The sequence below is a fragment of the Quercus lobata genome, chromosome 8 (assembly GCF_001633185.2).
Source record: "Quercus lobata isolate SW786 chromosome 8, ValleyOak3.0 Primary Assembly, whole genome shotgun sequence".
In the NCBI taxonomy this organism is placed as follows: domain Eukaryota; kingdom Viridiplantae; phylum Streptophyta; class Magnoliopsida; order Fagales; family Fagaceae; genus Quercus; species Quercus lobata.
Window position 1 is genome coordinate 2,928,636 of NC_044911.1, and position 13,221 is coordinate 2,941,856.

At 35.0% G+C, this 13,221-nt stretch overlaps 1 protein-coding gene across 3 annotated transcripts; it reads left to right on the forward strand.

Annotated features, from left to right (window-relative positions):
* The first annotated feature begins 8,297 nt into the window (after positions 1-8,297).
* LOC115955126 (disease resistance protein RPM1-like) lies at positions 8,298-12,762 on the forward strand. 3 transcript variants are annotated; one of them, XR_004084038.1, is made up of 4 exons: positions 8,298-8,411; positions 8,742-11,841; positions 12,314-12,361; positions 12,467-12,762. XR_004084038.1 is itself a non-coding variant. In XM_031073176.1 (3 exons), the coding sequence occupies exon 2, from the start codon at positions 8,980-8,982 to the stop codon at positions 11,794-11,796; it is 2,817 nt and encodes a 938-aa protein (XP_030929036.1). In that variant the 5' UTR covers positions 8,298-8,411; positions 8,742-8,979; the 3' UTR covers positions 11,797-11,841; positions 12,467-12,762. The 3 variants fall into 3 exon arrangements, 1 of the variants encoding a protein (XP_030929036.1); XR_004084039.1 differs by having other exon boundaries at positions 12,319-12,361; XM_031073176.1 differs by lacking the exon at positions 12,314-12,361.
* The last annotated feature ends 459 nt before the right edge of the window (positions 12,763-13,221 follow it).

The following is a 13,221-nucleotide window of genomic DNA, read 5'->3' on the forward strand; positions in this document are numbered from 1 at the left end:
CCCTTGGGATAGGGCTTGCCAAGGAGTTCTAGTGGGAATGGGGGATCCTAAGAGAATTGCTTGGGGATCCTCAAGAGCTTTTCCCTTTTTTGTTCCAAAAGGGCATTGACATATGCTAATGTGAGATATTAGGGGTTAGCTCCCCCTCTTATTGCTGACCCTCCTTCTGGTAGGGCTCTCTCTTGGTTGACCACAAGGGGAGCATTATCCTTGATCTCCTGGGTCCTTCCTTCTTTGAGGAGACAAATCTCCTATTACAAATCCTTCATCATTTCTACCATTTGAGCCATGGGGTCCGATTCCTGCACCCCACGCCTCTGTCCTAAGACAACCTTCTACTCCACCAAAGGTACTTCATTCCTTTGTTTGGAAGCTACCTCATTTTCTCCCACAGGCTTAGATGTCGCAGGTGGCATGTTGGTACCTTTACTATTCCTTGGTCTAGGAGCCATGCTCAGCAAAGGGATTGCTTCTTCCTAGTCCTTTGCCTGGTCTCCAGTAGAGTCGCCTTAATGTGTGGATTCTTTCTTTTTAGCACGTAAGCCCAAGTAGAAACAAGGACCCTGGGCCAAGCACTTATTGTTTTAAGGGACTAGGCTTGGTTCACCGCAACTAAATTAGGCTGATTCCGAACCAACTGGTGCACTGAACATGAATCCTACAACATATACATACTAACATACAGGAAATAATACGCATTGAACAGCAAGAAATAGCAATGGAACGAAATGATAAAGAAGGAACATAAAATAAAACGTTAGGGATCCTTAAAATAATGCTAAATACTTCATTACTTTCTTGATTACGTAATACACTGTGCTTACTAGGACGTGTTACAAGGTCCAAATAAGTTCAAAAATTATAGACTTAGATGGCTCTTCAGGCCTCTAAGAGTTGCAAAGTTTGAATCCCTTTGAATCCAAGTGTGTTCTCTAGTGGCTGTTTGAGGATACTGGATGGTATTTTCCTCCCTTTTTCTCTCTTTTTTAAATTCTGGCAGAGCTTTCTCAATGATTTTTATTCTCGTTTACTATTGCTGGATGCCTTTCATTGTTGGGTGCTTCCCTTTTTATAGTTCCTTCTTAAGGTTCCTAGGGTACCACTGATTTCCTCCATTTGCTCCCATGGGTACTAGAAACAATGTTGTGCTAGCAACATTGGTGGCTGGTCCCTCCCTCATTCCTCATTACTTTCTTCTTTTGAAGCTCCTTCTTCAAAAGGTCACTTGCTAACTTTCCCGTTCTAGGGGGTCCTAAAAGGCTGGCTTTTGTTCCTTCCTTCTCCAAAGCTTTTAGATTCCACTTTTTTAGACCCACCTTTTGGCCTCTTTTCCTTTTGTCATTTTTCCCAGGTGAGCTGATTCCTTTCTGCCAGGTTGAAAGTTTCCCAACTACTTTCCTTTATGGTTCTTCTTTCTGGATTCCCCGAGGTACTAGCCCCTTGTTCATGAATTATTGGTTCCCAAGCTCCTTGATCCCTTTTCCGCATCATTATGTGGTTGATAGGGATAAATCTATTCTTATTCTTTGTGTTTCTTGGCATACCTCCTTGAATTGTCTCAACCCCAACTTAGCTTTGCTGCATGTCCCAAGGATCCCAAGCACTTGGGAATCCCCAGGTATCTTGGTCCAGTTAATTTTCCTGGGCTCCCCAGTGATTTTTTGGCCTTTAAGGGCTGGCCTGGGCCTTTTTCCTTCCATTATTTCATGGGGCCTGAAACTTGCTCATTCATGGATTTGGGTCCTCCTTATGGACCCTTGATGGGTTTGGACCTCTCTTTTTTTATTAGAAGCCCAAATGCTTTATTTTTCATAGGCTTCAATCCTTTGCTTTGTTTTGGGCCTTGGTATAACATTGTGATTTTTTTGACCTCAACATACATAAACAATAGAAGTTTGGACAAAAAAACGACATGGGAAAATGGTCCCAACAACACAAAAGGGGCCAATATCTTACACACCAAAACAAAACTATGCAACTAACTCTAGCTATACATAGTAATGGACCAGGGAGCGAATTACATGACTAGCATAGAGACAGCAGAACAGTTAAAACCAAGACACATATAAGGCATATTACAAGTGTGAAACAACAAATTTTTGACATTGCACAGAGTTTAGTCAGGGCTTAACTAAGGATTTCTGCAAAATTCATTCCCCATTTGTAACAGAAAAAGCTTAGTGAACTTACTGTCAATAAAATAATGGCCTAGAAGATTCAATGTCGGTTGCTTGACCAACTTACAGACATTATAAATAGGAACCAAGGGGTTCCACTTGAGTGTGTGTCATAAGTACCAAGAGTGAGTAGAGTGGTGTGAAGAAAAGTTTGAAGGAAAAGTCTTCTAGTGTCTGTAGGTGTCTAAAGAAGTGAGGTGTGTGCAAGGATATTTATGTAAGTTTATGTGTGTCTTGTAAAAGGTCAAGTGGTGGAGAAGTGTAAAGGCAAAAATAAAGTTTCTATGTGTCTAAGTGACTTGTGTCTTGCATAGTATATTGTCAACTTGTCAATATTTTGAAATAAAAGTTTTCTGTTAATATCTTTAGCATGTGTTGTCCTCTTTTTTGTTCAACAATTTGGTATTAGAGCTTCCGCTAGTTCAACAGACAATTTAGATTCTTCTAGCAAAATTGCAAGCAAAGAATAGGTGGTCTTTGCTCTCAATGCAGCTCTTACAGAATACACACAAAGTATCACCAGTATATCCCTATTTAGCTAGCTTGTCTCTAATTGTTAATTTGTTTTTAATTGCCAACCATCCTATGAAAGTATGTCTAGGAATAGCTAATTGAAACCAAAGAAACTTCCACTAATCCACCTCCACCTCCAACTCTTTTACTCTAATTTCATTATAAGCAGCAGCACAAGAGTAGCAACCAGAGCTTGTTATTGTCCACTATGTTGCATCTTTATATTTGAGATTCACAAGATCTAGCTGACTTTGGTAGGCTTCTAAATCCAAACTTTGTCCCTCAAAACAGACTCTACTTTTGCTTCAGACTTGTTGGTTGCATCATAAAACACCCGTTTGTTTTTAGACCCCTTAAAACACAACCAGATTAACCTAGTTAATTAGCCAAGTGATTACTTAGTCAAATTATCAAATCTAGGTTAACACAAAACAATCATATCATTGACAAGTGCGGAAAATAAAGAACACAAAGATATAATAACCCAGGAAAACCAAATCGGTAAAAAACTTGGGGAGGATTTAATCTAACTATCCTCAAGGTAAAACTGAATCCACTATGAAAGAATTGAAGTTTACACAATAGTGACTTAGACCACTAACATCCTATTGCTACCTCGAGTAGGAAACTTACTACCACAATCACATGACAGCTCTAAGTCCATGGACTACTTCTTTCTTGAATTCCCAGCAAGCACAACCACACCCGCTTGTGTATCTTTAAGCTCTTGAATGCAGCAACTGAATCGATCACCAAGTTCTTAACATAATCTTGAAACTTGGAAACCCTAAGTATGTGTGAAGGCAACCACCTCTTGATCTCACAAAAGATTCACACACACAGCATATGGAGAAACCTAAAACATGGCTAGGGTTTTCTCTTTTATACTTAAGACAAAACATAAAACTTTACATGTCAAATGGGCTTAGGCTGAGTTGGAAAATTTTGCAGAAAAACAATCTGCATGAGCTTCGATTGATCGAGTCTAATTTTCGATTGATCGAGCCAGGCAGATTTACACAGTAAATCCTAAAGAACACTCAATTCCAACTTTACATATAAATACACTTTGAGCAAGTCTAAAACAAAGACTAAAACGTTTTGATCATGGTTTTTCAACATTACAAATTGAAGTTCTAATACATTTAAATTTAAAGTCTTAAAACCCAACATCACCCTATATCCAAATTCTAATGAAAGGGCACCAATAGGATGCCAATTGTCATGCCATAAGAATATGGTCTTCCCATCCCCTACTTCAAATTTAATGAAGCTTATAGCTAGATCCCTTAATTTTAGGATGGCTCTCCAATCTAGGTGCACACTTGTGGGACTTTAACAGTCCATGGACACCTGCCTTTCAGCAAGTTGGAATGGACCAAGGCTACCCAAAGAGAGCCAGCTTTTGTGTAAACATTCTAGCTTTTGTTCCAATCTTTCTTCTCTCTTGGGAAAGTAAACTTTTTCCCTGGATACTTTGATGCCCCCTTTACTAGTGCTTTGGCATGACCAAAAAGAAATGGTTGAAATACGTCTGTAAGTAAATTGTAATTATAATAATTTTGGCAAGCTTCCTCTAAAGTCTTAATAATCTTTTTTGGCAAGATTCCATAGATGTGTACATGACAATTGACATGACACATTGCATTAATAATTAAATTGTTATGTTCTCAACATTATCACTAAAATAGTTATTACTTTCTACCCTTGACCCTTAAGTAAGCCACCCCCAAAAACCTAGGAACCTAGTACATAGTGATAGAGAGAGAAGAAAATATTTATTTAAAAAAAAAAAAAAAAAAACCTTCATGGAATTAACATAATAAGCCCATAAAGCTTTTAACAGAATAGAGAAATAGAGAGAGAAATTTACCTTCTTTAAAAGCATCGCTTTTATTGGCCTCAGCCGTGGCTCTGTGCGTAGAGAGCCCTAAGAACTAGGAATTGGTTGGAACTTAAAACTTACCTCAACAAAAAAACAAACCCTAATACTTGAAAGGATGAGAAAAATGTAAGAAACAAATTTTTGGGTTCGTTTTTCTCATTAACCAAGCTGGGAATGAGAAGATGATATTTTATTTTTTATTACTTTTATCTTATTGGGATATTGACCTTGTAAAGGCTGAGTTTCAAGTTGGGTTGAGTCTTTTTTTCTTTTCTTTTTTCTGAGAAAGCTTGAGCTCAATTAAGTCTCAACTTTTTTTTTTCAAGATTTTTTAAATTATTTTTTAATTTTAGATGAGAAAAACTTATATCTTTATACCTATTGAATTTGTAATTCATATTGGTGTTACATTTTTTTTAATTAATTAGCATGATTATAACATACACCTATTTATTATAATTTATATTTAAGTAAGGTTCATGAAAGTTGAACAAGTTACTTACTCCAAGTTGGTATCTTATTTGTACTCTTTTATATGCTTATTATTTTTCATATATATACAAACAGTTTGTTCAGGGGCTTGATTTTAATATCTTACATATAACTACTTATCATCAATATATATATATATATATATATATATATATCTTACATAAACTACATTATTATTTATCTATTTTTGTTACAATAAAAATAAATATGATTAGAACTAAATTGACATATATATAAACATATCATGAATAACCTAACCTGATTGCAAAATTAAGATGCAGTAGCATAATCCTAAAGTCTTAGATAAGCTCTACCGTTGAAAGTATCAAAGAGACTGTGTTCAGAAAATTTCCAAACCAGCGGGTTAGTAACTGATTCTAAGACAACTCTTAAGTGAGACAAAAATTGAAAAATTCAAGCACATAATAATCCCTAGAAAGCTCTGAAACTTTGGCTCACCTCAAAAGGGCTGTAAGGGGCATTACCTTCATGCAAAAGGTAGGTCAAAGTATCACTGATGCATGTTAGAAAATGCCAAATCATGATATAAAGGTAACTATTTTCACATTCTAATAAATGTAAAATTTGTAGATTTTACGTTGAACAGATACTTGATACTAATCTACCACAGTATGAGACACAAAAGACATTGATGACACGTAATTGGAGATATGAAAGAAAATTTACCAGAGTGGAATGACATATATCAGAAGCAAACTGCGTTCGGCTAGAATGTAAGATAAGTCTTTTTTTATTAATAGTAAAAAATTGGCCACCAAGCCCTAGCGGTCCAGCTTCCGCAATCTTAAGTAACCTTCTATCTAAGAAAAATCCAACTAATATTTCCTATTCATCCTACGTTTTAGGAAAAAAAAAAAAAAAAAAAAACAAAACAAACAAACAAACGTTCTATTTTGCACCTTTAGCAGCTAAAGAACACAAACTAAATCACTGTACTTAACTGTGGAGCAACAACCTGCTAAAATAGCAGTCTGCTAGAGCAGAATTAACGTAAACAATGGGAAAAAGAAACATAATTGACATTATGATAAATCTTAATTAAATTAGTTATCCTGTAGATTTGCATCTGGAATTAGATGATCCAAAATAATAGACTTATATTCCAACTACAACAATCAGACAAAAAAAACAAATTTACATTTCCTAACATTGCTTGTGATATGAAAAAAAAAAAAAAACGATAGTATAAAATTCATATAAAATTGAATTAAAAGCATTCCAATTTTTTTTTAAAAAGGGGGAAGCAAAGGTCATTTATAAATAGGAACAATTATTGTCCTGTGCCCTTATACAATACTAATCCCATCAAGTTTTGGATTAAACTGTAAAGGCGTATTTCAAAGATAATGTTATAATAAAAACTCAGATTAAGAAGAATACCCATTTTCTTGTTGAGAACTAATAATTAGATAGAACTAAAGTGTTTCACTGCTCTTGTAGCAAAAGAGTTAAAAGCGCCTAGCCAAGGGTCATCATACCTAATGGAAAGAAGAAAAACACTGCCAATGAGTTCTAAGCCAATGGTGCATCGTATTGCCTTCCGATAGTCAAAACACTCTAAAAATTCTCAACGTTTGCATATTCTATATTCAACCAAAAGAAATCCATGTAGTTGTGTGGAAAGCATAGCAAGCAATAAAAATCAATTCCTGAGGTGTTGTGAGACCTGTAAATCACACAATTCAACTAAACAAAATCTCATCCTACCTAAATTAGTCCAATTATTTTCCTCCAAGTTTTTATGAATTTTCCTATGTTTGAACTGCCTAGTGCCAATGTGCCAATGTATCTCATATCTCTGTGTTTCCAAAAGATCACTCACAACATATCAATAAGAGAAACCCCTTGCAGTTTTTTGAGATAATTATTGAATAAATAAAAAAATCTCTCAGACCCAAAAATAAAAACCAATCACACAATTAGGTCAATACATAAGCTCAACATCAATAACCCATTTCAAAATAATTACAAAACACCCTGATACATTACTTACCAGACATATATCAAAACATAAACAATGAATAAAGATGAAAATCTTCAAGCACAAAGAACAAAATTTTCAAATTCAAAACGTTTTGATAATGCTGCGTTTGAAGACTGTACATAGAACTACGAAATGAATGGAACTTAAAACTCAGCTCAAGGTTCAAGACCTCATATTGGGAGATTTATTTCTTCTTCACTAACCAAACAGAGATTCATACGTTAAACGGCGGTGATGACTGATTTTCATTTTTATTTTATTTTATTTTATTTATTTACTTAATTGGGCTGAATTCAAAGTTGGGTTGGGCTATGGAGTAGGAGTATAATGTCTCTGGTTGAGCCCAATTATGTCCATACCTTAAATGGACAGTGTTGGCCCACTCTACTTAATTTTTTTTTTTTTTTTTTTTAAGAGAACTCTTTCTTTAATATTCTTCTATGATTGAAAGATTTATTTTGAGAAGAATATGATTGAAATATTAAAGGTCTCATACCCTTTTTTCTTTAAGGATAATTGAAATTTCAATAAGAAAGACTAGGCAAGATCAATTTAAAGGTCTCATACCCTCATATGTGTGTTTTTTTTTTTTTTCCCTTATCATAAAGTGTTAGAGGTGGTTATCTTTATTCAATCTTTTTTTTAACCATCTCAAATATTTGTCAATATTTATTTTTTATTTTTGGTAAAAGATATTTACCATTACTGCTTGATGTTTCTGGAGCAAATAGTTATACAAGTTTAATCAGAGATTTAAATAATTCCAAACAACTTATTAACAATACGATTTTCAAAGACAAATTACCTGCATATATGGGCCCCAAGGCATCATAGCAATGGTCGCTGCTAAAGACCAAATAATATGATAATTTCAAAAGTCCATACCAAGTTGAAACTCATTGATAGAATTCATATTAGTACGTTCACTCCCACCTACCAATTGGTTTTGTATAAAAGACTAAGAGCAGTAGGTCCATTTTTTGTCTCTCACATATTTTAGATTTGTGTTTACAGATTGCTATTGACCAATTGACTGAGGAAATACTTTAGATCATTTCTTTTTCCACAAACCAATGTCACAACCTGGCTCTCATCTTTTTTTCTTTTTTTTTTTTTCCCTGCATCATCTTTGGCCATAGATGTGATAACTTGTGAAACAAAATACATTTATGGGGCTCTCCGTTCCTAAGCCCCTAGCATAGTTAGAAATTCCATTAAGTGTATTTTGTAATGTAACATATGCCTTTCTCCAAGATTAGCTTATCTTAGACATTTATGTCAGGTTGAAGTTGCTGCTTTGTCTACTTGAGAAGAAAAACAGGTTCAATATAAAGATAAGGTACTTGTTTGTTTCTGATGCCTTTCATTGGGTCTACGCAAAAAAGAGTTTATTATTCCGTTTTATTTATTCTTAGCAGGAGAAAGAGACTATTTTGTATTGTAAAATTTATTCTACTTGTCTGATTTAGAAATTATCAGAAACACCATGATGATGATTTTGTTTTCCTTGCATCTTTTGCCTTATTGTATCATTTGTCGTTGCATTCAAAATTCTTCCTTAATCAATTTAGAAACTAAATCCAAACAATTCTAAGCATATAGCTTGGCCATTTGGCTTAATGAATTTATCTGACATATACTTTCATGTGTTTGTGTTTGCTTTTTATAGAAGAATATTGCTGTCATGAACCAAGGATTCTTTTATTCTATTGCACATGGTGGGCTGGTAAGGATTGATGGGGGAGTGACTCCAACTTCCTGGGTTTTTTTTTTTAGTACACAACTAATTTGTGAAGTTATAAAGGAGAGAAAGTACCTTGTCCTTCAGTAGTATTTTTGCTACATTTGGCATTGAGTTGATTCATTTACAATTTTAGTGTGGCCACTTATTTAAGAAGGGAGGAGAAATGGCAGAGACAGCAGTTAGCCTAGTTATTGAAAATTTGGTCCAATTGTTATTCCAAGAAGTGAGATTACTCAAGGGTGTCCACGACAAAGTTGCAAGCATCAAAGATGAATTAGAGATTATTCAATCTTTCCTTAAGGATGCAGATGCAAGGGTCGAGCAAGAGAATATGAGCAATGTTGAGAAAACATGGGTGAAACAGATAAGGGAAGAAGCTTACCACATTGAAGACATCATTGATGAATACATACTTCATTTAGCAAAAGGTCCTCTTTGGCCAAGGCAACAGTTCCATTTCCTCCGAAAGTTTTTTCAATTTACCAAAAAGTTGAAAGCTAAACATGTCATAGCCTCCAAAATTCAAGACATCAACGTCAATCTCAAGGAAAAGAGAGAGTTGGCTATAAAATATCGTTTCAACACTATTGAGCAAGGGGGATTAAGCAACAATGCTAGAAGTGTTACATGGTATGACCCTCGAGTGGCATCTCTTTTCATTGAGGAAGCTGAGGTTGTGGGCATTGAGTTGCATAGAGACAAATTGATAAACTGGCTGGTAGAAGAACCATCTAATCGCACTATGATTTCAGTGGTTGGCATTGGTGGTGTTGGCAAGACCACTCTTGTGAAGAAAGTGTATGACAACAAGAAAGTGGTAGCACACTTTAATTGTCGTGCTTGGATCACTGTGTCTCAATCATACAAGAAGGAAGACCTATTTAGGGACATGATAAAGCAGTTCTATAAGGCAAGAAAGGAGTTTGCTCCTAAAGAAATTGACAAAATGGAAGAGATAAATCTTATTACAATATTAAGGCAGTATTTGCATGAGCAAAGATATGTAATTGTTGCTGATGATTTATGGGATACAGATTTTCTAGAATGTTTAAAATTTGTCTTACCTAATAATGACAAAGGTAGTGGAATTGTAATCACAACTCGAAATGAGGATGTTGCTCCCTCTCACAATGAATCTTCATCTTGTTATGTGCACAAGCAACTACCTTTACCGTCAAATAAAGCTTTGGAATTGTTCTACAAGAGGGTGTTTCAACATGAAGAGGACAACTGTCCACATGAACTAGTTGAGTTGTCGTGCAAAATAGTTGAGAAATGTGAAGGTTTGCCACTTGCAATTGTGGTTATAGGTGGCCTTTTGTCAAGCAAGGACAAGGTTGTCTCTGAGTGGTGTAAATTGCATGATAGTCTTAGTTTGGAATTAAACACTAATTCACGTCTAAGAAGTATCCCTAAAATTCTATCTCTTAGTTATCATGCTTTACCCTACTACCTTAAAGCTTGTTTCCTATATTTAGGCATGTTTCCAGAAAATTACCCCATAAATTGTGCAAGACTAATTCGGCTTTGGATAGCTGAGGGTTTTGTAAAAGAAAAACAAGGAATAACATTGGAAGAACTTGCACAAGGCTACTTGAACCAACTCATTCATAGAAGCTTGGTTCAAGTGGCAAGGTTTGATCAAGTTGGCAAAAAAAGATTTTGTCGAGTTCATGATATGTTACGTGAGGTCATTCTTTCAAGATCAAATGAGTTGAATTTTTGCTTAGTCTCAATTCAGAACTACACAAGTTTTGACAAAATTGCTCGACGTCTCTCAATTATGAACAATGTAAACACTCCACTGCAGAGTATTTATAATTCTCAAACTCGTTCTGTTCTTATTTTTGGGATAGATGAAGTACCCAATTCTTTTTTTATTGCTTGTTTTGCAAGTTTCAAGCTCATGAGAACAATGGATTTTGAAGGTGCTCCAATTGATTACATTCCTAAAGAAGTTGGGAACCTACTACATCTAAGATATTTAAGCCTTAGAGATACAAAAGTGAAAATGCTTCCTAAATCGATAGGTAAACTGCACTACCTAGAGACTTTGGATTTGAAACGTTCCCTTGTGTCTGAACTACCACCAGAGATCAGTAGGCTCCATAAGCTACAATATCTTGCGGCGTACATTGTAGACAATAATGTAGAATACAATATTGACTTTAGACAAGCCGTAAAGATACCCAGTGGCATAGGGCGTTTAAAATCCTTACAAAAGCTTTCTAAGATTGAAGCCAACAACAATGCCCTTATAACAGAATTGGGGAGTTTGGGACAGTTAAGGAAGTTGGAAATCACTAAATTGAAGAGAGAAAATGGGATAGCTTTGTGCACCGTGCTAGAGACAATGTGCCAACTTCAGTCATTGAGAATCAGGGCAACAAGTGAGGAAGAAGTTCTTGAATTACAATCAATGTCTTCTCCTCCACCCCTACTACAAACTCTTGGCCTATTTGGGCGGCTAGAAAAGTTTCCAGAATGGATTCTAAAACTCCATAGTATAGTTAGAATTGTTTTGAACTGGTCAAAATTAATGGAAGATTCATTAAAGGTCCTTCAAGCTCTGCCTAATTTGATGCGACTTCAGCTTCACGATGGATACAGAGGTGAGCAATTACATATTGAGGGAGGAGGCTTCCAGAAACTCAAGACTCTAGGGCTTCGAAATTTGAGAGGATTGAATAGGTTGATAATAGATGAAGGTGCCCTGCCTCTTCTTCAAAATCTTGATATCGGAGAATGCCGACAGCTGAAGGAGATGCCCTCTAGCATCCACCATCTGAAAAGCCTAAAAAATCTGCAATTGTGGGAAATGCCGACCGAATTCGTTCTTAGTCTGCAACCAGATGAAGGCCCTGATTTTGGAAAAGTCAAGCATATTCCCTCTGTCACTTTCCGATATAGGACTCATGGAGAATACTTCAATAGCTACAAGATTGGTGATTCAGAATTGTTGAAGCGTCTAGAAAGGTGATTCATGGGGGACCAAAGTGCCCACACCACTTTCAGAAAATTATAGGTACGTCCCCAACCAATTTTCCGTTAGACTATTACATATATGGTAAATTACCAAAGTCTCTCACACAAACAATTACAGCCACCATTTTGTGTTACCAAACAGCTTCAACCCAGTATCTTTTAGCTTGTGATTGAGATAAGTTAACCATAAAATATTACGTTACAAAGAAAGATCAAAAACATCGTTTCTGTTTGGCATCACAATGAAAATTTTAGATAAAAGAAAACAGCCCAAATAGTTACTGTAATCTTTCAATCTTCCCTGTTTTTTCCTCTTTCTTATGCTACTACTATTTCTAACTAAACTGTTTCTATTGTACCAATTAGCTTGAAACTAATAAATAATTTTACAAATATCATTGTGAGTAGAATGAAGTAATAATTGGACAACAAACATTACTCAAATTTCTAAATTTGTAGAAATTTTTTTTACTAATATTATAATTCACATTACCAAGTTTTTATTGTGATAGGAAAGACATTTGAGCTATCAAGTTTTACTAGCTTGTGAATTACAGTTGGTAAGCCTGCATTTCCCCCTTTCACATATTATATACCATTTTCCTTTTTGCATTTTTATATTAAATTTTATTTATTATTTATATTGCTATTGTTCTTACTGTTAGGCTTCAAATGCCAATGTTTCAAGGATTTTCAAGTGCTCAACCAACCAGAACATCAGTAGTTGTTTCTACCCTGCATTGCTACCTTTGTTATTGTATTGTTGTAATTGTGTTATCTTTTCAGTATAAAGCATACAAACCTCTTGAACTCATGCTACTCAAAGAGTGATTTTTATTTGAATTGTATTTGTTGTCATTAGAGTGGTTTAAGTACGCCAAGTGTTTCATTGGTATGCTCACATGTAATGGTTTTGATGTGGCTAAAAAATCTATATAATGACATTAGAGTATAATTTGTAAAAGAGTAAACTATATGTAACTGTGTAAAACATCTGACCTATCAAAAAACATATGTATGCATTTTCTTTATTCATGCAAAGAAAAAACAAAATAGAAAATTGTTATGAAGAAGGATTCTTTGTTCGGATTGGGGAGTGTCCTCTATTCCCTTTAAAGACTAAGATGTTGTATCTGCCGGTGCTGCCATTTCTGTTTTGTGTTGTTTTTGCTGTTGTTGTGTTGCTGCCTAGTTCATTGCAGGTTCTGTTTTTGATGTTTGGTAAGTATTTGCTGTGTTGATTCTGTTTTAGCTTCTTATTTTGAACCTCTTGTATTGTGATTCTTGTTTCAATAAATCTAACTCACCCATCTAAATAAAAAACAAACTATAAAATTTTGCCATATGCACTATTCATAATGATATAAACTTTAGTCCACATCTAATCAATAAATTCAACACAAGTTCAATTAGTATCAAA

What these genes read in the sequence shown, in the direction of transcription:
- LOC115955126 (XM_031073176.1), top strand. Translation starts at nt 8,980, where the DNA reads ATGGCAGAGACAGCAGTTAGCCTAGTTATTGAAAATTTGGTCCAATTG.